The sequence below is a fragment of the Pan paniscus genome, chromosome 9 (assembly GCF_029289425.2).
Source record: "Pan paniscus chromosome 9, NHGRI_mPanPan1-v2.0_pri, whole genome shotgun sequence".
NCBI lineage: Eukaryota > Metazoa > Chordata > Mammalia > Primates > Hominidae > Pan > Pan paniscus.
Window position 1 is genome coordinate 2646254 of NC_073258.2, and position 19505 is coordinate 2665758.

The 19505-nt window shown below is 63.3% G+C and overlaps 2 protein-coding genes across 5 annotated transcripts; both read left to right on the forward strand.

The window, feature by feature from the left end:
* The first annotated feature begins 985 nt into the window (after positions 1 to 985).
* NLRP6 (NLR family pyrin domain containing 6) lies at positions 986 to 9526 on the forward strand. Its single transcript, XM_014346641.4, has 7 exons — positions 986 to 1619; positions 1846 to 1884; positions 2057 to 3812; positions 4660 to 4752; positions 6190 to 6360; positions 6435 to 6602; positions 7204 to 9526. The coding sequence occupies exons 1-7, from the start codon at positions 986 to 988 to the stop codon at positions 7340 to 7342; spliced, it is 3000 nt and encodes a 999-aa protein (XP_014202127.4). The 3' UTR covers positions 7343 to 9526.
* A 1379-nt stretch (positions 9527 to 10905) lies between these two features.
* PGGHG (protein-glucosylgalactosylhydroxylysine glucosidase) lies at positions 10906 to 18202 on the forward strand. 4 transcript variants are annotated; one of them, XM_034931789.3, is made up of 14 exons: positions 10906 to 11036; positions 11620 to 11900; positions 12215 to 12425; positions 12503 to 12938; positions 13801 to 13920; positions 14369 to 14500; positions 14709 to 14820; positions 14987 to 15059; positions 15190 to 15326; positions 15418 to 15551; positions 15654 to 15749; positions 15923 to 16020; positions 16091 to 16302; positions 16417 to 18202. In XM_034931789.3, the coding sequence occupies exons 2-14, from the start codon at positions 11642 to 11644 to the stop codon at positions 16608 to 16610; spliced, it is 2214 nt and encodes a 737-aa protein (XP_034787680.3). In that variant the 5' UTR covers positions 10906 to 11036; positions 11620 to 11641; the 3' UTR covers positions 16611 to 18202. The 4 variants fall into 4 exon arrangements, with proteins under 4 accessions (XP_034787680.3, XP_034787677.3, XP_034787682.3 ...); XM_034931786.3 differs by having other exon boundaries at positions 10911 to 11036; positions 11567 to 11900; XM_034931791.3 differs by having other exon boundaries at positions 10919 to 11036; positions 11695 to 11900.
* The last annotated feature ends 1303 nt before the right edge of the window (positions 18203 to 19505 follow it).

Genomic DNA, 19505 nt, shown 5'->3' on the forward strand with positions numbered 1-19505 from the left:
CTCACATTTGGTCCCGGGGGTCTCGAACACCCCTGACGTCCAGCCTCTGCCCGCCAGCTGTTCAGGTCGGGTGGGGAGGCTGCAGTGCAGACCCGTGCCCGGCGTCTCCCTGGAGACTGCCTTCCCTCCCATATATTGTGCGTGCTGCTGGCTGTCCCCCCTGTTCCCTCTACCTGGAAGTCTTTCCTCACCCCTGCCTTCAGAGTCTAACCTCTCCCCAGGCCTCAACTGAAGGCCTGGCTCTGAGCCAGCCACCTCCTTCACACAACCCGCCTTGCTCTGAAGCTGCCTGCTCACAGCCATGCCCCGATGCCACACCCAGGGGTTCTTGGGGAACATTAATGGGATAAAGGAGTAAGAAAATCAAAGGTCACCAAGCCGAGCCCTTAAAGGGCAATGCTCTGCGTGTGCCACGGTGCCCAACACCATCTCGTGCCAGCTGAGCTGCGGTGTGTGGACCCGGGGAATGGACCGGGCTGGACAACCTCTAAGACTTGGCTCCAGCTCAGCCTGTGAAGGAATCACCTCTCTGATCCCCACCTCTGCCCCGGAGTGCTAGACCCAGGGAGGAAGAGACCCCATGGACCAGCCAGAGGCCCCCTGCTCCAGGTGAGTGCTGGCCCCAGGGTGGTCACTGGGAACCGGCTGGTCTCAGCCCTCTGGGGCCTCCACCTCACCCGCTGACTCCCTCAGGCTCTCCACCCTTGTCCACATCCTTCCCCCACCCTCACTCCCAGGCTCAGGAGCCAAGCACTGCCTCCCCACAGAGGGCATTTGTGGAGTCTGTTCCCCACCAGGGGCTCAGATTCGGGCCCTGGTGCAAGGCCCCAAGCTGGGCCCCACCAAAGGGTGGCAGGGGTGGGGGCCCCAGGAATACAGCCTGGGCCTGGCAGTGTCTGCTGCCAAAGAGGCCAGTTCTGCTCCGGGCTCGGGAAGAGAGGGAAAAGAAGGAAAGTGAGGAAAGAGAGCTCAGGGTTCCTTGGAAATGCCTCCCTCGGGGCATGTGACCTGTCCTGGGGTGTGGAAGGACAGAAGCAGAAAGGGAGGTGCAGGGGAGGAAGGTGCCCCCCAGAGCTCAGATCAGCGGCGGCCAGTGCCCACTTCACCCTCAGAGGGCGAAGAACACCAAGACGCCCCGACCCGGGTCCGGGGACGGGGGAGGGAAAAGTCTGGGGTCACTCCCCGTTGCCCCCTCCCCCCACCCCATGGATCCAGACGATGCTTGGCCCGGGACTCCCTGAGGCCCTGCCCGCGGTGGGTTCTCCGGCGCCAGAGTCGGGGGCGGGCGGGGGTCACCCGAGGGCCGCTCCCCGGTGACCCGCGCCCGCCCGCCTCCAGCACGGGGCCGCGCCTCGCGGTGGCCCGCGAGCTGCTCCTGGCTGCGCTGGAGGAACTGAGCCAAGAGCAGCTGAAGCGCTTCCGCCACAAGCTGCGCGACGTGGGCCCGGACGGACGCAGCATCCCGTGGGGGCGGCTGGAGCGCGCGGACGCCGTGGACCTCGCGGAGCAGCTGGCCCAGTTCTACGGCCCGGAGCCTGCGCTGGAGGTGGCCCGCAAGACCCTCAAGAGGGCGGACGCGCGCGACGTGGCGGCGCAGCTCCAGGAGCAGCGGCTGCAGCGTGAGTTCTGCGCGGGAGGTCCCTCCTGTCTGGGCAGAGGCTGGGCTGCCCGCCTTCCCGCTTCCCGGAGAAGCCCCGGCGCGGTCCCCGGCCCCCGCGCGTTTTATCCACAAATTCGCGGGCCCCAGGGGTAGGACCCTGCGTGCTCCTCAGGGTGACTCGGACCCCCGTGGCGCCTTCCCCTGTTCCCGCCCTCGGCGGAACCTCACCCCAGTTTCCCTTCCAGGGCTCGGCCTCGGCTCCGGGACGCTGCTCTCCGTGTCCGGTGGGTCTCTCGCTGGGGGGGGCACTAGTGTCCCCAACCCCACTTGGAGGGTCCCGGGGAGGACCGGGGTGGGAGGGCCGCCAGGGGCGTGGGCTGTGGTCCCGTAGAGGAAACTGAGGCTCCCTGCCCCACCTCCGACCCTTGTCCCCGCGCTGTCTCCCGCTGCGCCCAGAGTACAAGAAGAAGTACCGGGAGCACGTGCTGCAGCTGCACGCTCGGGTGAAGGAGAGGAACGCCCGCTCCGTGAAGATCACCAAGCGCTTCACCAAGCTGCTCATCGCGCCCGAGAGCGCCGCCCCGGAGGAGGAGGCGCTGGGCCCCGCGGAAGAGCCCGAGCCGGGGCGCGCGCGGCGCTCGGACACGCACACTTTCAACCGCCTCTTCCGCCGCGACGAGGAGGGCCGGCGGCCGCTGACCGTGGTGCTGCAGGGCCCGGCGGGCATCGGCAAGACCATGGCGGCCAAAAAGATCCTGTACGACTGGGCGGCGGGCAAGCTGTACCAGGGCCAGGTGGACTTCGCCTTCTTCCTGCCCTGCGGCGAGCTGCTGGAGAGGCCGGGCACGCGCAGCCTGGCTGACCTGATCCTGGACCAGTGCCCCGACCGCGGCGCGCCGGTGCCGCAGATGCTGGCCCAGCCGCAGCGGCTGCTCTTCATCCTGGACGGCGCGGACGAGCTGCCGGCGCTGGGGGGCCCCGAGGCCGCGCCCTGCACAGACCCCTTCGAGGCGGCGAGCGGCGCGCGGGTGCTAGGCGGGCTGCTGAGTAAGGCGCTGCTGCCCACGGCCCTCCTGCTGGTGACCACGCGCGCCGCCGCCCCCGGGAGGCTGCAGGGCCGCCTGTGTTCCCCGCAGTGCGCCGAGGTGCGCGGCTTCTCCGATAAGGACAAGAAGAAGTATTTCTACAAGTTCTTCCGGGACGACAGGAGGGCCGAGCGCGCCTACCGCTTCGTGAAGGAGAACGAGACGCTGTTCGCGCTGTGCTTCGTGCCCTTCGTGTGCTGGATCGTGTGCACCGTGCTGCGCCAGCAGCTGGAGCTCGGTCGGGACCTGTCGCGCACGTCCAAGACCACCACGTCAGTGTACCTGCTTTTCATCACCAGCGTGCTGAGCTCGGCTCCGGTAGCCGACGGGCCCCGGTTGCAGGGCGACCTGCGCAATCTGTGCCGCCTGGCCCGCGAGGGCGTCCTCGGACGCAGGGCGCAGTTTGCCGAGAAGGAACTGGAGCAACTGGAGCTTCGTGGCTCCAAAGTCCAGACGCTGTTTCTCAGCAAAAAGGAGCTGCCGGGCGTGCTGGAGACAGAGGTCACCTACCAGTTCATCGACCAGAGCTTCCAGGAGTTCCTCGCGGCACTGTCCTACCTGCTGGAGGACGGCGGGGTGCCCAGGACGGCGGCTGGCGGCGTTGGGACACTCCTGCGTGGGGACACCCAGCCGCACAGCCACTTGGTGCTCACCACGCGCTTCCTCTTCGGACTGCTGAGCGCGGAGCGGATGCGCGACATCGAGCGCCACTTCGGCTGCATGGTCTCAGAGCGTGTGAAGCAGGAGGCCCTGCGGTGGGTGCAGGGACAGGGACAGGGCTGCCCCGGAGTGGCACCAGAGGTGACCGAGGGGGCCAAAGGGCTCGAGGACACCGAAGAGCCAGAGGAGGAGGAGGGAGAGGAGCCCAACTACCCACTGGAGTTGCTGTACTGCCTGTACGAGACGCAGGAGGACGCGTTTGTGCGCCAAGCCCTGTGCGGGCTCCCGGAGCTAGCGCTGCAGCGAGTGCGCTTCTGCCGCATGGACGTGGCTGTTCTGAGCTACTGCGTGAGGTGCTGCCCTGCTGGACAGGCACTGCGGCTGATCAGCTGCAGACTGGTTGCTGCGCAGGAGAAGAAGAAGAAGAGCCTGGGGAAGCGGCTCCAGGCCAGCCTGGGTGGCAGCAGGTGCGTCTCCGGGGCAGAGATGCTCTCTTGTGTGTGAGGTGTGTGTGCCGGTGCAAACCTGTGCACCTCAGTGTCCATCTGGCATGGGGCACACCTCCAGACCAGACCCTGGCTCCCCAAATGGGGAGGCTTTGACCACCTCCTTGCAAGGCAACCACTGAATTCCTATCTTCTTCCCCAGGGTGTCCTCACCATGCCCACCGTCAGCCACCCACAACCTATGAAAACTTCCTAGTATGGCCCTACAGCTCTGGCCCAGCCCTTCTTCCCATTATACTTTCTGACAATAAGCTCTGGAACACACGATGCCCTCTGTCCAGAGCCTCTGCACTTGCCCTTCCCTCCACCTAGAATATTCTGTTTGCTGCCTGTCCTGCAAGTCTGCCCTGGCTCCCCCAGCTGGCTCCAGAAGTACCCTTTTGACCACCCTGCTGTGACATCTGCCCCACCTCCACCAGACCCTCGGCTCCTCCAGGGCAAGGCTTTTGCCAGAGTTCCTTTGAATATAGCTCCAATTCAGCCCCTGCCCAGGGGCTTGGCATCTGTTGAGAGGATGAATGTCACGGTGTTGGCAGGGGCTGGGCCTGGGGACCCAAAGACCCATGTAGGGGATGTGGGTGATACCATCCCACTGACCTCACTCAGACACCCCAGTGGGATGATGCCTGGGCCACAGATGAGTGGTTTTGCTCTGGGTTTGGTTGGGGGAGTGTGAAGGGGGTGGCTCAGCAAGGAGGTGAGGAGGGGGGGCAGCTCTGAGACCCCAAGACTAGAGATAGACAGGAGTCCTTTCCGGGAGGCACTGTGAGGAGCAGGGTGGGCTTCACCTTCCTCTCTCTCCCAGCAGTTCTCGAGGCACCACAAAACAACTGCCAGCCTCCCTTCTTCATCCACTCTTTCAGGCAATGACTGACCCACTGTGCCATCTGAGCAGCCTCACGTGAGTGGCCACACCCCCAGCTCTTCCCATGGAGCAGGCTGAGAGCAGGATGCCCTGGGCAGAGACAGAAGTATGGCCTAGGAAAGAAGGCTGAGGGGTCAGACCAGAGCCTGAGGCCTGTGGGTGCTGGAGCTGGCAGGCTCTGCCCACACAGAGCAGAGGGAGGAGGGGATGAGGGTCTGGGGCTTCATTACCAGGTTAGGTACTGGTAGGAAAAGGTTGGTCCTGGTGTGAGTGGAAAGCAGCTAAGCGCACTGAGGGAGGGATTAAAGAAGACAAGAGTGTATTTTCCTTCTGAAGGGAGGCTGCCGTTGGAAACTGCTGGGTTCTCAGAAGCAGTGGAGGAAGGTGTTCAAGCTCAGGCTCCAAGGTCAGGCTGTCTGCAAATGCTAGCCTGCTTCTGCATGCCCAGTGGCAAGTCCATCTGTCCGAGCTCCCATTTCCTCCCCTGTGAAATGGAGCCAGTAGATCCAGAGAGTTGGGGTGAGATTTAATGTGGCTACACATGTACAGTTCTTTTTTTTTTTTTTTTTTTTTTTGAGACGGAGTCTCTCTCTGTCACCCAGGCTGGAGTGCAGTGTCGCGATCGCGGCTCACTGCAAGCTCCGCCTCCCGGTTTCACGCCATTCTCCTGCCTCAGCCTCCCAAGTAGCTGGGACTACAGGCGCCCGCCACCACGCCCGGCTAATTTTTTGTATTTTTAGTAGAGACGGGGTTTCACCGTGTTAGCCAGGATGGTCTCGATCTCCTGACCTTGTGATCCACCCGCCTCTGCCTCCCAAAGTGCTGGGATTACAGGCGTGAGCCACCGCGCCCGGCCACATGTACAGTTCTTACATGGCAATAACTTGCCAGTCACTCTTAGCTACCACCAAGTGAGCAGAAAGGAAGAGGAAATCTAGGAACTAGTACTGATGGTGAAACAGGTCCATCCTACGTTGACGGCAACTCGGCACATTAGCTTGATATGGGGGTGGGGGATGTGGCAATCTGGAGATAAACATAAGAGCAAAAAGGTGATCACATTTGGCCCAGCAATTCTGCTGGTAAAGTAAGATGTTCAGCACACCATTATTTATAATGGAAAAAAAAAAAAAGGAGAAACAGCACAACTACCCAACCATTAGGGAATAGCTGACTAAATAAACTGAGTTGGCCACCGCATCTTGGTGGACAATTGTGCGGCAAACATGTTGAAACACGTCTCAGCTCTCCGAAGAGCTCGTAGAGAGTGTCGCAGGGAGAAATGAACACAGCTCCCCGGGGGTGCATGGTGACAAAGGGCAGGGTAGGTTCTGCGGGGTCCAGGGAAGGATGTGGCACCAACACATCTCTCAGCTGAACCCTGGGCCACCGGGAAGCGGGCATTTTGTGCAGTTGGAGGTGGTGCGGTGGCTGAGGCGCCTGCAGGTAAATCTCTGTGCTTCTTGACCACAGGCTGTCCCACTGCAAACTCCCTGACGCAGTCTGCCGAGACCTTTCTGAGGCCCTGAGGGCAGCCCCCGCGCTGACGGAGCTGGGCCTCCTCCACAACAGGCTCAGTGAGGCAGGACTGCGTATGCTGAGTGAGGGCCTAGCCTGGCCGCAGTGCAGGGTGCAGACGGTCAGGTGAGGCCTGGCCTGGGAGGGACCGTGGGATGCCCCCACCACCCCAGCAGCTCCTGAGGTCGGCCCTCCCACAGGGTACAGCTGCCTGACCCCCAGCGAGGGCTCCAGTACCTGGTGAGTGTGCTTCGGCAGAGCCCCGCCCTGACCACCCTGGATCTCAGCGGCTGCCAACTGCCCGCCCCCATGGTGACCTACCTGTGTGCAGTCCTGCAGCACCAGGGATGCGGCCTGCAGACCCTCAGGTGGAGGCAGGGGTGGGAAGGGTGCTGGGGACACAGCCTGTCAACCCGGGGAGGGGGAGGGTGCCTGGGGGCTTCCCCTGGACCCTGAAGAGGAGCCCCTCCCGAGACCTCCCATGTGACTGAGCTCAAACACTGACCTGGGAGCCCAGCCCTGACAGCCCTGCCCTCTGAAGCCCTGGCCACAGCTCAGGGCCTTGACCACTTTGTCTGACCAAATGTTCATCTGTTGTCTGGTGCCCATGGCAGCACCCTGGGCCAGTGGCCCCGATACCCTTTTGCCACCCCCAAGGCCTGGCCTCTGCCCCCTCCCCCAGCCTCTGACAAACCTCTCAACTGACACCACCTGTCCCTGAGTGTCTGTGGCACAGCCAAGCTGACAGCCCGGTCACTGCCTGCAGCCCGGCCGCCCCCACGGCACTGCCCGTCACTGCCCACAGCCCGGCCGCCCCCCACGGCACTGCCCGTCACTGCCCGCGGCCCGGCCGCCCCCACGGCACTGCCCGTCACTGCCCGCGGCCCGGCTGCCCCCACGGCACTGCCCCCAAGCCCTGGCTGCTTTCCCCCACCGCTGACCCTGCTTCTGCTCTGCGTGTGGCTGCAGTCTGGCCTCTGTGGAGCTGAGCGAGCAGTCACTACAGGAGCTTCAGGCTGTGAAGAGAGCAAAGCCGGATCTGGTCATCACACACCCAGCGCTGGACGGCCACCCACAACCTCCCAAGGAACTCATCTCGACCTTCTGAGGCCCTGGTGGCCAGAGCAGGGTGGAAGACCCTAGTCAAAGTCCCCGTGGAGAGAACGGCCCATTCCAAGGGCGGGAGGATATTGCTCTCGGCCTCTGGGAAACTTTTGAGCCGAGAGGCCCCAGACAGGCATGTGGGAGGCCCAGACACGGCACCCTGCCCCGTCCAGGACAGGCCCAGGACCTGCCCCTCTCTCCACACCTGAGGGACCCCTTCTCCCCCAGCCCCACCACTACTCCACCCACCTTCCTCTCCTGAGACCCTCCAGCCATTCCCCTTGAAGACACCTCCCGACCCCAAGCCACAATAATGACGGCGAGAGCTCCAATTAACTAAGCACCTACCTGGGGGCAGAATGACCCTTCACTGCCTGATCCGCATCTGCAGTGTGGCCCAACAGCCCCCAGAACTATGCCCATGTAGACTGGAGGTAGGCAGTTCACCGTCCCTCCCTGTTAGGAATGAGACCATCCCTGAGGCTATGGCCCAGGCCCAGAGGCGTCCAGTGTCTGAGATCTTTGGGAAGGGAGACTAGGGCAGGTGGAGACAGCGCAGAACCCCCGTGCTGGGTGGGAGGCATGACCACACGGTGGGTGAGCAGCCCCCATGCACTGACGGTAAATACCCCTGTGCACTCATTTCTGTTGGTTTCTATTACACCTGGCCAGGTGTGGTACAATACAGGTCGGTGCTCACAATCTTTCCAGCATTCCACTTTCACAGGGCAGGATGGTGGCCCCCGGTTCCCCAATGAGGAAAGTGAGTCTCAGGGGGCAGCCTGACTGCAGAAAGTGCTGCGACAGGGGCCCTGATGGACAGGACCCGCAGCGGACAGTCCTCGAATCCTGGAGTTTTCTCTGCTCAACCCTGCTGGGCTGCTGAGACTCCAGTCTGAGTGGGGAGGTGGGGGAGACTCTGGATTCAGCCCCATCACTGCCCAGGGGAAATCCTCTACTATAATCCACTTTCTAACTCCATTTCTTCATTTCACAAAACACAAAAACCCCTGTCCTCCTAGAGCTGACATTCTAGGTAAGAAGACAAACACCTATATGATACACAATGTAATACAATACATATATATACGATACATACACAACACATGTATGTGATACACAACGCAATAGCACAAGTACGTATATTATATGTATACGTGTGCCAGGTGTGGTGGCGCATGCCTGTGGTCCCAGATACTCAGGAGGCTGAGGCAAGAGTTCGAGGCTTGAGCTTAGGAGTTCGAGGATGCAGTGAGCTATTAGGTTGGTTGGAAAGTAAGCAAAAACCGCAATTACTTTTGCACCAACCTAATATGATTTTGCCACCACACTCTGGCCTGGGCCACAGAAAGAGACCCCATCGCTAATAAGTAATAAATAAATGTGTATCTGATACATAACTACACACCACAATCAATAGGCCTATGATGTGGCCGGGCGCGGTGGCTCAAGCCTGTAATCCCAGCACTTTGGGAGGCCAAGACGGGCGGATCACGAGGTCAGGAGTTCGAGATCATCCTGGCTCACACGGTGAAACCCCGTCTCTACTAAAAATACAAAAAAATTAGCCGAGCGTGGTGGCGGGCGAGGTAGTCCCAGCTACTCCGGAGGCTGAGGCAGGAGAATGGTGTGAACCCGGGAGGTGGAGCTTGCAGTGAGCCGAGATCACGCCACTGCACTCCAGCCTGGGCGACAGAGCGAGAGTCCGTCTCAAAAAAAAACAAAAACAAAAAAAAAGGCCTATGATGCATCAACAAGTAACAATGTAATAAAGATTCAGAGGCGGGGCGGATAAATGCTGCGGAGGAAAGTAAGGCAGAGCCTGGGGCTGGTGGGAATGGATGGAGCGCAGGGTTTTCTGTTGCATGAAACGGGGGTCTGAGGAAGTCTAACTGACGACTGGGCATTTGAAAACCCGAAGGAGTGAGGGGGCAAGCCCCAAAGAAGTCTTGAGAAAAAGGGCTTCAGACAATAATGCTGCCAGAGCAAGCCAGGCGGGGAGCTTGGAAAGTTCCAGAAGCAGCAAGGAAGCCAGGTAGCGGCAGCGGAGTAGGGGAGGGGGAGGAGATGAGGTCAGGGAACCCAGGCAGGTGCAGGAGGGGGTTTGCGGGTGGAGCTTGCGTGCTTGGAAAGTTCCAGAAGCAGCAAGGAAGCCAGGTAGCCGCAGCGGAGTAGGGGAGGGGGAGGAGATGAGGTCAGGGAACCCAGGCAGGTGCAGGAGGGGGTTTGCGGGTGGAGCTTGCGTGCTTGGAAAGTTCCAGAAGCAGCAAGGAAGCCAGGTAGCGGCAGCGGAGTAGGGGAGGGGGAGGAGATGAGGTCAGGGAACCCAGGCAGGTGCAGGAGGGGGTTTGCGGGTGGAGCTTGTGTGAGGAGAGCTTTTGGCTCGTCCTCCGTGAGTTGGGCGCCATGGCTGCCTTCTGGGCAGAGTGCAGGGTCTGCCTTAAATGTTGTGGGGGTGTCTGTTCACAACAAAGGCCTAAGTTGGGAGCGACTGAGCCACTCCAGGAGGAGGTGTGGGCCCATGGCCTGTTGGAGGTGGAGCCACAGGACCTGTCCATAGGGTGGATGCCGTGTGGGTGACAGAGAGAAACCGGGGCTCACGGCCTGGGCAGCAGGACAGGTGGAGTCGTCCTCACCTGTGCTGGGGACTCCGTGGGAGCAGCAGGCTTCCGAGCACGTGTTGGACCCCGGCGTCTCCGGCTGCCCCGAGTGGTCAGGACATTGAGGCCGGGTCAGGGAGCGTGAGATACCGGGACGAGCGGGCCCAGGGCTGAGCCCAGCGGTGTCCGGGTGGGCGGTGGCGTTGAGATGGGAATTGGGAATTGCACCGGTGGTCTCAGGAGGATGGAAAACCCAAGCAGCAGCTGGACCAGGACCGAGGCAAAGGGACCGCAGTTTAACAGAAAACCCAAAACGAGAGCGAGAAAATGGCCAAAAACCCGTGCGAGTGAGACGTCCATGAGCCTTGCCGGCAAAACGCCAAATAAGGGAGAAGGGGCAGGCGCGGCGGGGGCCGGGGTTCCCTGAAATCCCCTTCGTTTCCAGAATCCCTGAAGATTATTCCGCCCCCCAAGGAGGAAACCCAAGCTCCGCCGAGCGCGGCGGGTCTGTGCCTTCGCTTCGCTTCCAGCCTCTCGCTTCCTTCTGACCCGACCCCGAGTTCTTTCTCCGGACGGTGTCGAGAACCCGGGCGCCGGCTGGGGCTGGGGTCTCGCTGGCATCGGAGCCCCCCCACCCCCGAGCCCTCAGGCAACAGCGAGGCGAGGACCCAGGTGGAGGCGGCCGGGGGCGCGGGCGGACGGAGGAGGCGCGGGAGGGAACCCCCGGCCCGCGGGCCCCACCCACAGCCGCCCCGGGACGCAGCTCGGGGTCCAGGCTCGAGCTTTGCTCACTCAGGGCGCTTCGTGCAGGGAACGCCAGGCCCCCGGACGCGACCCACACGGCCGCTGCCAGCGGGGACCGAGGGGAGCCGGGGCTGCGGCCGCGAGTCCACGTCCCGCCCCCGGGCCCGGCCCAGCGACCGCCCCGCCGCCCAGCGACCGCCCCGCCGCCCAGCGACCGCCCGGGCCCTCGGGGCGGGGACCGCGGACCTTCCTGGCGGCGCGGCAGCCGGGCGGCTCCTCCTTCCTCCCGGCCCTGGCGTGGAGCAGAGGGACACAGGTTCCCACGCTGGCGCCCGGCGACCGGGTGGGGCTGCGGTGAGTCCTAGAGGCCCCCGCCCCGCAGCTCCCGGCCGCCCCGGCCCGTCCCCCCAGCCCCCGCCGCTCCAGCCCCCAGTCGCCCCATCCTCCCTCCCCCACCCCCGCCTGCCCCAGTCGCCTACACCCCCGAGACCCCCACCCGCCCGGCGCCCCGGAAGCCCCAGACTGCCTCCCCCATCCCGCCCGGCGCTCCCCTCACCCTCCACACACACCCGCCCCCGCCCCCCCGCCCCCACTTGCCACCAACAGACGCAGGTCCCGACCACAGAGGGTGGGGGCAAGACCGGGGTTGTGGGGGTGCGTTTGGAAAGCAGGGTCAGGACTGGAATTCTAAGGTACCAGGAGGGAGAGACACACTCAGGGGCTCAGCTGGGTTCCTGGAGATCAACCTTTGGGGTCTGAGCCCCTCTGAGAGTTGAGCTCCTTTCCTGGGAGGCCCCGTCTAGGAGGGGCCTCAGGAAAATCGGGGCTGCCCGGCTGGTTCCGCACCTCCCCCCAGTTCTGAGGGAGGCTTCAGGGGATTACAGACGGTCTCAAGAGGGAGGCCCAGCCAGTCCCGCGGGCCCTGACACCCCATCAGGCCGCTCAGGCCCAGCAGCTCCATGGAGGACGCCGGCGAGGACCCCACCACGTTTGCTGCCCACTCTCTGCCCAGTGACCCCCGTCTCTTGGCCACTGTGACCAACGCATACCTGGGCACACGAGTGTTTCACGACACGCTGCACGTGAGCGGCGTGTACAATGGGGCTGGCGGGGACACGCACCGGGCCATGCTGCCCAGCCCCCTCAACGTCCGGCTGGAGGCCCCTGCAGGGATGGGGGAGCAGCTGACCGAGACCTTTGCCCTGGACACCAACACAGGTAGCGCCACCTGGCCTGCCTCACCCCTGCCCCAGGCATTGTTCCAGGTCGGTGGGGCAACCACAGCATCGAATCCCACCAGCACCTCCTGAGTTTACACAGGAAGTCTCAGTAAGACAGGAGGCCCCAGAGGCCCGCAGGCTCCCCGCTTCCCTCCGCCTGGAGGCCTCCTGTGCAGCTGTAGCGGGAACGAGCAGCCGAGGGCCCAGAGGGACCCGCCTCATTGTGGGGAGAGGCAGCGGTCGGGTGGTCCACTCCTGCCCCAGAGAGGCCATAGCTTGGCAACCCACCTGCCTTCGCTTCTGCCTCCCCAGGCTCCTTTCTTCACACCCTGGAGGGCCCCCGCTTCCGGGCCTCCCAGTGCATCTATGCTCATCGTACGCTGCCCCACATGCTGGCTTTCCGAGTGTCCATCGCCCGCCTGGCCCCGGGGAGCGGGCCCATCACGCTGCTCCTGCGGTCAGCCTTCTCCCCAGAAAGCCCAGACCTGGACCTGCATCAGGGTCCTGACTTCCAGGGAGCCCGGTAAGGAGGGGGCTGGATTTGCAGCCAGGGAGTCCAGGGAGGGAGCTCATCCCTGAGGCACGGCCACGCTCTCACAGGTACCTGTATGGCCACACCCTCACCCCTGAGCAGCCCGGGGGGCCACAGCAAGAGGTACACATGCTGTGGACACCAGCACCCCCAGACCTGACCCTTGGGGAAGGTGAGGAGGCTAGGACGTGGGACTTCCTGACGGCGGTGGGCGGCAGCCAGGCTGAGGCTCAGGCCTGCCTCACTGAGGCCCTGCAGCTGCAGGCCAGGGGAGCTCTGTACACGGCTCACGCACAGGCCTGGACCCAACTCTGGGTAGAATGTGGCTTGGACATGGTGGGGCCCCTGCCCCTGCGCCAGGCCCTGCGTGGCTCCCTCTACTACCTGCTCAGTGCCCTGCCCCAGCCCAAGGCCCCAGGATACATCTGCCATGGCCTCAGTCCTGGGGGCCTCTCCAATGGGAGCCGTGAGGAATGCTACTGGGGCCACGTCTTCTGGGACCAGGTGAGCACTGTACACCCAGCACCAGCCACACAGCAGGCGACACATGGAGGTCCACGGCCTCTGCCCTCCCTGGGACCAGGGCTATGGCTGGGGAAGCCCAGGGACTGTGGCAAAAGGGAAGAGGCCTGGAAGGTGTGCAGGCGTTTGGTAGAGGAGTGATCTAGGTGAGGGGAATGGAAGGTGCAGAGACCAGAGCTGAGAGGGCCTGAGGCACTTTCCAGAGCGTGGGGAGGGGCCTCCACCAAGGCGAGAAGGGCTGCAGGTCCAGATCACCAGCGTCTGTAGACAGTAGTGTGGCGCTTGGAGTTTACCTGAGGGCCAGTGGAGCTCCAGGGACCTATCAGGACGGGGACCTGTGGGGACTGGGAAGGCCTGTGGGGCTGCGTGGAGCCCGGTACTGGAGGCCGACGGGGGTGACGGGGACGCTGAGGGCACAGAGTGGAGGGGCACGATGGCTGCTGGGCGTGGAGGTGTCGAGAGTGACTGTGCTGGGGCTGCTCCATCGTTGTCTGAGCCTCCCGGTGCTGCCGCTGTGGCCGTTTCTTTGATGAGGCTCTCAGAGGCCGAGTCATTCACTGCCGGCCTGAAGCTGCCCATGCACGTATTCGGGCTGGAGCCTCTGAGGCCACACAAACGCCGGCTGGGGAGGCAAAGTGTGGGGCTGAGCACCAGAACTCCAGGAGCGTCTGGGCTGGAGACAGAACTGGGTGGGCAGGTGGGGAGGGCCTGCAGATCTGAGTGGGCAGCCGAGGAGGAACCCAGAAGACGCCAGCGATGGAGCTCTGCTGGGGCGGAATGTGGCCAGGAGGGGCGGGAGCGGTGACGGCCTGTCTGGCGCTAGAACGAGGGACCGTGCTCTCAGGACCTCTGGATGTTCCCGAATATCCTGATGTTCCACCCAGAAGCCGCCAGGGCCATCCTGGAGTACCGCATCCGCACGCTGGACGGGGCCCTGGAGAACGCCCAGAACCTGGGCTACCAGGTGAGGGGACCTGGGGCACTGGCCCATAGGGCCCTGCAGGGCCTGCGGCCCCCACACCCCTCCCAGGTCTGTATCCCTCTCCCCAGGCCCCCTCTGGACAAAGCTGGGACATCCTAGATTCCCCACCCTGAGGCTTGTGGGGCCTCAGCAGTGCCCTGCAGCCCGCACCTGAGAGAGAGGAGGTGGGAACCGCAGCGGGCTGGGACCCTGCTTTGGCCCAGGACCCCCTGGGGTGCCCTTGCTGCCCTGCACCAGGGTCAGCACTCGGTGAGAACTGGGCAGAAGCCACCTGGCCCCGTGAGGACGTGCAGTGGGCCTTCTAGCAGTAGCACCCACCAGGGTACCTGGCGCAGGCCGTGCCCCCCCCCCCAGGGCGAGGGCATGGGAAAGTTGGGGGGCCACCGCTCCCCTCCAACAAGGTCAGGTCTGCCCCCTCCCAACCCCTCAGGGAGCCAAGTTTGCCTGGGAGAGTGCAGACTCCGGCCTAGAGGTTTGCCCCGAGGACATTTACGGAGTCCAGGAAGTCCACATCAACGGGGCCGTGGTGTTGGCCTTCGAGCTGTACTACCATACCACCCAGGTGAGGTGCTGTGTGCCCACCATTCCTGCAAGTGTGGCCAGGCAGCTGGTGTAGCCCCCACTCCTCGTGGCTTCCTGTTTGGGGCTGGTCCTGGGAAGCTGGCTGAGGACAGGTGTCTCAGTGCCAGGCCTTGCTTCTGGGCACAGACAGGCCACTGGGAATGAGAGTGACTGGGGCCCTGGCCTCTGTGCCGCCTCCTGCTCCCCAGGACCTGCAGCTATTTCGAGAGGCTGGTGGCTGGGACGTGGTCAGGGCTGTGGCCGAGTTTTGGTGCAGTCGTGTTGAGTGGAGCCCCAGGGAGGAGAAGTACCACCTGAGGGGTGAGGGCCATGGTGGGGAGGGGCTCGGGGAGGAAGGGTGGATGCTCCCAGACTCAGCAGATGATTTTCAGACACCTCACGTGTGCCAGCCCCACGCTGACCACCGGCGTGGAGGGAAGGCCTCTGAGACTCTGCACTGAGCACCATCTTGGACTTGTGTGTCCAGGAGTCATGTCCCCCGACGAGTACCATTCAGGGGTCGACAACTCTGTGTACACCAACGTCCTGGTCCAGAACAGGTCAGACACAAGATCCCCTCACCTCACCCCACCCCCGCCCCAGCTGGAGACCTGCCCCGGTGCCCCCACTAGGCAGGCAGCAGCTGGAAGTGTAGGGGTTGCAGCCTCCCCCACCTACCTCCACCTCCAGCCTGCGCTTTGCTGCTGCCCTGGCCCAGGACCTGGGTCTGCCCATCCCCAGCCAGTGGCTGGCAGTGGCTGACAAGATCAAGGTACCCTTTGACGTGGAGCAGAACTTCCACCCGGAGTTCGACGGGTATGAGCCTGGTGAGTGGACCCCTTCAAGGGCTCCTCCCCTGCCGTCGAGACCCTCGAGTCTGTCCTGGAACACCTGCCAGTCAGCGGCACCTCCCTGTAGGAGAGGTGGTGAAGCAGGCAGACGTCGTGCTCCTGGGATACCCAGTCCCCTTCTCCCTGAGTCCTGATGTTCGCAGGAAAAATCTGGAGATTTACGAGGCTGTGACGTCCCCCCAGGGCCCCGCCATGACCTGGGTGAGCACCCTGGGGCTGTGGATTTCCTACCCCATTGGCCTCAGTCTTCTCTGCCCACGCAGTGGGCCTCACCCCTGTGTGTCCTCTTACCTCTGACCCCAGAGCATGTTTGCTGTGGGCTGGATGGAGCTGAAGGACACAGTGCGGGCCCGGAGCCTCCTGGACAGGAGCTTTGCCAACATGGCTGAACCCTTCAAGGTCAGCCTGGCCACGCCTGCCTCCCACTGGGCCCCTTGTGGTGGGAGTGGAGCCCGGCCTCAGAGCAGGCACAGCAGGGTGCACCCCTGGAGCTTCCTGCCGGATCTTGGGACAGCAGCCCAGAGAGGACGGTGTCCTGGGGGTCCTGGTGTCAGCTGCCCTTGCCCCTGCAGGTGTGGACGGAGAATGCAGACGGGTCAGGCGCTGTGAACTTCCTGACAGGCATGGGGGGCTTCCTGCAGGCGGTGGTCTTCGGGTGCACGGGGTTCAGGTAAGTGCAGAGGCTGGCAGAGGGCAGCCCATGCCCCCACCTGCCACCTCACAAACCTCTCCTCCCACAGGGTCACCCGAGCGGGTATGACCTTTGACCCTGTGTGTCTGTCGGGGATCTCCAGAGTGAGCGTCTCCGGCATCTTCTACCAGGGGAACAAGCTCAACTTCTCTTTTTCCGAGGACTCCGTGACCGTGGAGGTCACAGCTCGAGCAGGGCCCTGGGCTCCTCACCTGGAGGCTGAGCTGTGGCCATCCCAGTCCCGGCTCTCCCTGTTGCCAGGTAGAACAGCCCCCAACAGCCAAGGTGCCTGCGACCTCAGGCTGTCCCTCATCCCCAGACTGCCCTCTCACCCCCAGGCTGCCCCTCACCCCCAGGCTGCCTCTCTCCCTGCAGGACACAAGGTCTCCTTTCCCCGCTCGGCTGGCCGGATACAAAGGTCACCCCCGAAGCTGCCTGGAAGTTCCAGCTCCGAGTTCCCTGGGAGGACTTTTTCAGATGTTAGGGACCCGCTCCAGAGCCCCGTCTGGGTCACCCTGGGTTCCTCCAGCCCCACCGAGTCACTCACTGTGGACCCTGCCTCTGAATAATCAGGAACGGTGGCTTCAGAGATGTCTCTTGGGCCTTCCCTCTGGCCACGTCTGCACCCACCCCTCCTGGGCACCCTCCTAGCCTGCCATCCCTCACCTGCAGCCAGGCTCTCAGGGAAGGTCCATGCTGCTTGGCCTGAGTTCAAGGCTTTCTGCCTGTAGCCTGGACTCCCGTGGACCCCCGTGGGCAGGTGGCTTCCCCGTGGCATCCCCACACCGCCTCTGCCTGCCCCTGTGGACTGATGCTATCGCGCACCGTCCCACGGCCCCACCCCAAGCTCCTGAAGCCGGGGTCTGAGCCTGCATCACCTCTGGCCTCTCATCCCCCACTCTCCTGAGAGCCAGGGTCTGAGCCTGCATCACCTCTGGCCTCTCATCCCTGAGTCTGCATCACCTCTGGCCTCTCATCCCCCACTCTCCTGAGAGCCAGGGTCTGAGCCTGCATCACCTCTGGCCTCTCATCCCTGAGCCTGCATCACCTCTGGCCTCTCATCCCCCACTCTCCTGAGAGCCAGGGTCTGAGCCTGCATCACCTCTGGCCTCTCATCCCTGAGCCTGCATCACCTCTGGCCTCTCATCCCCCACTCTCCTGAGAGCCAGGGTCTGAGCCTGCATCACCTCTGGCCTCTCATCCCTGAGCCTGCATCACCTCTGGCCTCTCATCCCCCACTCTCCTGAGAGCCAGGGTCTGAGCCTGCATCACCTCTGGCCTCTCATCCCTGAGCCTGCATCACCTCTGGCCTCTCATCCCTGAGCCTGCATCACCTCTGGTGTCTCATCCCCCACTCTCCTGAGAGCCAGGGTCTGAGCCTGCATCACCTCTGGCGTCTCATCCCTGAGCCTGCATCACCTCTGGCGTCTCATCCCTGAGCCTGCATCACCTCTGGCCTCTCATCCCTGAGCCTGCATCAGCTCTGGCGTCTCATCCCTGAGCCTGCATCACCTCTGGCCTCTCATCCCTGAGCCTGCATCACCTCTGGCGTCTCATCCCCCACTCTCCTGAGAGCAGTGGTCACAGCGGCTGGCCACTCTGCTGAGAAGGCAGAGAGGCAGGCGCAGGCCTCAGCGTGGACAGCAGGGATAAGGGGCATGAAGGATGGGGACTCGGCCCCTTCAGAATTCCTCAGGACTCTCAGGTGCAGCTTTGCCAAAAAGGAACTTTTCATGTCATGCAGTTGAGGGGACTTAGTCTCAATCCCAGGCTCCTCTTGACTCTGGGCAGCTTTAATCAGGTTGGGCAGCCTCTGCTACAGCGTGGGGTGGGATGGCTCTCTTCCCTCAGCCACGCCGCTTGTGAGGACAGAGGTGGGGGAGTGGGAAGTGGGAAGTCACCAGAGAACAAGAGAGGGATTTGAGGGCGAGACCCCAGCGCTCTCCACGGACCAGCCAGAGGGACTGGAGCCAGGTGTGCATGGGTTCAAGGCCCTGGCCCTGCCCAGCCTCTGTCTTGGGAGCTCAGCCCCAGGGTTGGGTCGTCAGCAGTTTCCCAAGAACAAGATGTGATGGCATCTGCTGCTGAAACCCTGATGAGGACCAGGCCCCCTGCACCGCTGTCAGCCTGAGGAATTAAAGCTTTGGTGCTGGGAAGAGCATTATTCCTCTGAGGAGCCGCTGTGCTTCCTTCTGAAGTGAGGGCCGTGCCCCGGGTCCCATTTCTCCTTTCACTTGGGTCGGGAAGCACAGCAACTTTAAGGCTCGCGCCCAGCAACATGGCTCCCCTCGTGTCTGCATCTCCCTCCTGCTCTGGTGTTGCCGCTGCACCCTGTCCTCGGAGGACAACAGAGGTTTGGATGGAGACTCAGGGAGGGAGGGAAGGAGGCAAGGACGCCTGTGGAAACATCTTTCAGGCAGCTCTAGGGTCTGGGGGCCAGGATGCCTGGGTCTCCCAAGGCCTGTCTGCTGTCTCTGCCACCCTCAGCGGCTGCCAGAAGCAGCGTGTGGGGGAGGCATGTGCTGCAGCACACCCGCGGCCGAGACCAGCACTCAGAGGTCGGTTCCCCTGACAGGAACCGTGTAGGGTGCAGAAGGCTGAGACCTGTGGACACCGCGTGTCTTATGGCAGCTTGCTTGCTGGGGCTCATGGCCACAGTGGAGAGGGGCTGTGGGTCAGGGGGCAGCCCGGTGTGCAGTCCAGTGCCGGGCAGGAGTCTCGCAGAATGCAGCCTGACGCCTCCACGTGGCTCCCCCGGCCCCTACGGGCTCCCTCAGCTGCAGAGCTGGGTCCCATCCGACGCTGTCGCTGGGCAGCAAGAGGCAGAGGCAGGTTCCCCGAGGGAAGCATGGGCCCCTTCTCCCTGCCACGGTTGCCCCAGCAGGAGTTCATCTTTGCAGCCCGAGAGCCAGGGTGATGTGGGCACAGGTGTCAGGTCAGGGTGGTCGGTAGCCTTGCGCCCGCAGGAGAGATATGGCCTGAAGCCTGCTGCACGTGCGTGCCACACGCGTGTGGGGCCACCTCTCCACATCCTGAGGTGACCCTTTTGGGGGGGTCGTGATGGTCAGTGCATGTGTGCCATCAGGGCTGGTCAGGGTTCATCGCCTGCCCAGGAGCCTGAGCCTGAGGCAGGGAGGTGCTGGTGACCGTTCCCCCAAGGTGGCTCACCCACAGCACCAGGAATGGACCAGGTCGTCCCTGCCCCTCAGTAAGCCTGGGGACTGGCAGACCGTCTCTTCTCTGGGGACACGTATCCAGCCACACATGGGCTGACCCCCTCCCAGTCTCTGCACCCGACACAGTTTGATCCCTTCTCAGGCCAATCCTGAGGCTCAGGGCTGGCACGCTGTCTCTATCCCAAGGCAAGCACAGGTGGGCACACTGCCCTTGTCCTTGGTCCACCGTGGGACTGGTCCTGTCTGTCTCCAGCACCCAGCATGGCCTCCACACACCTCTGCTTCCGG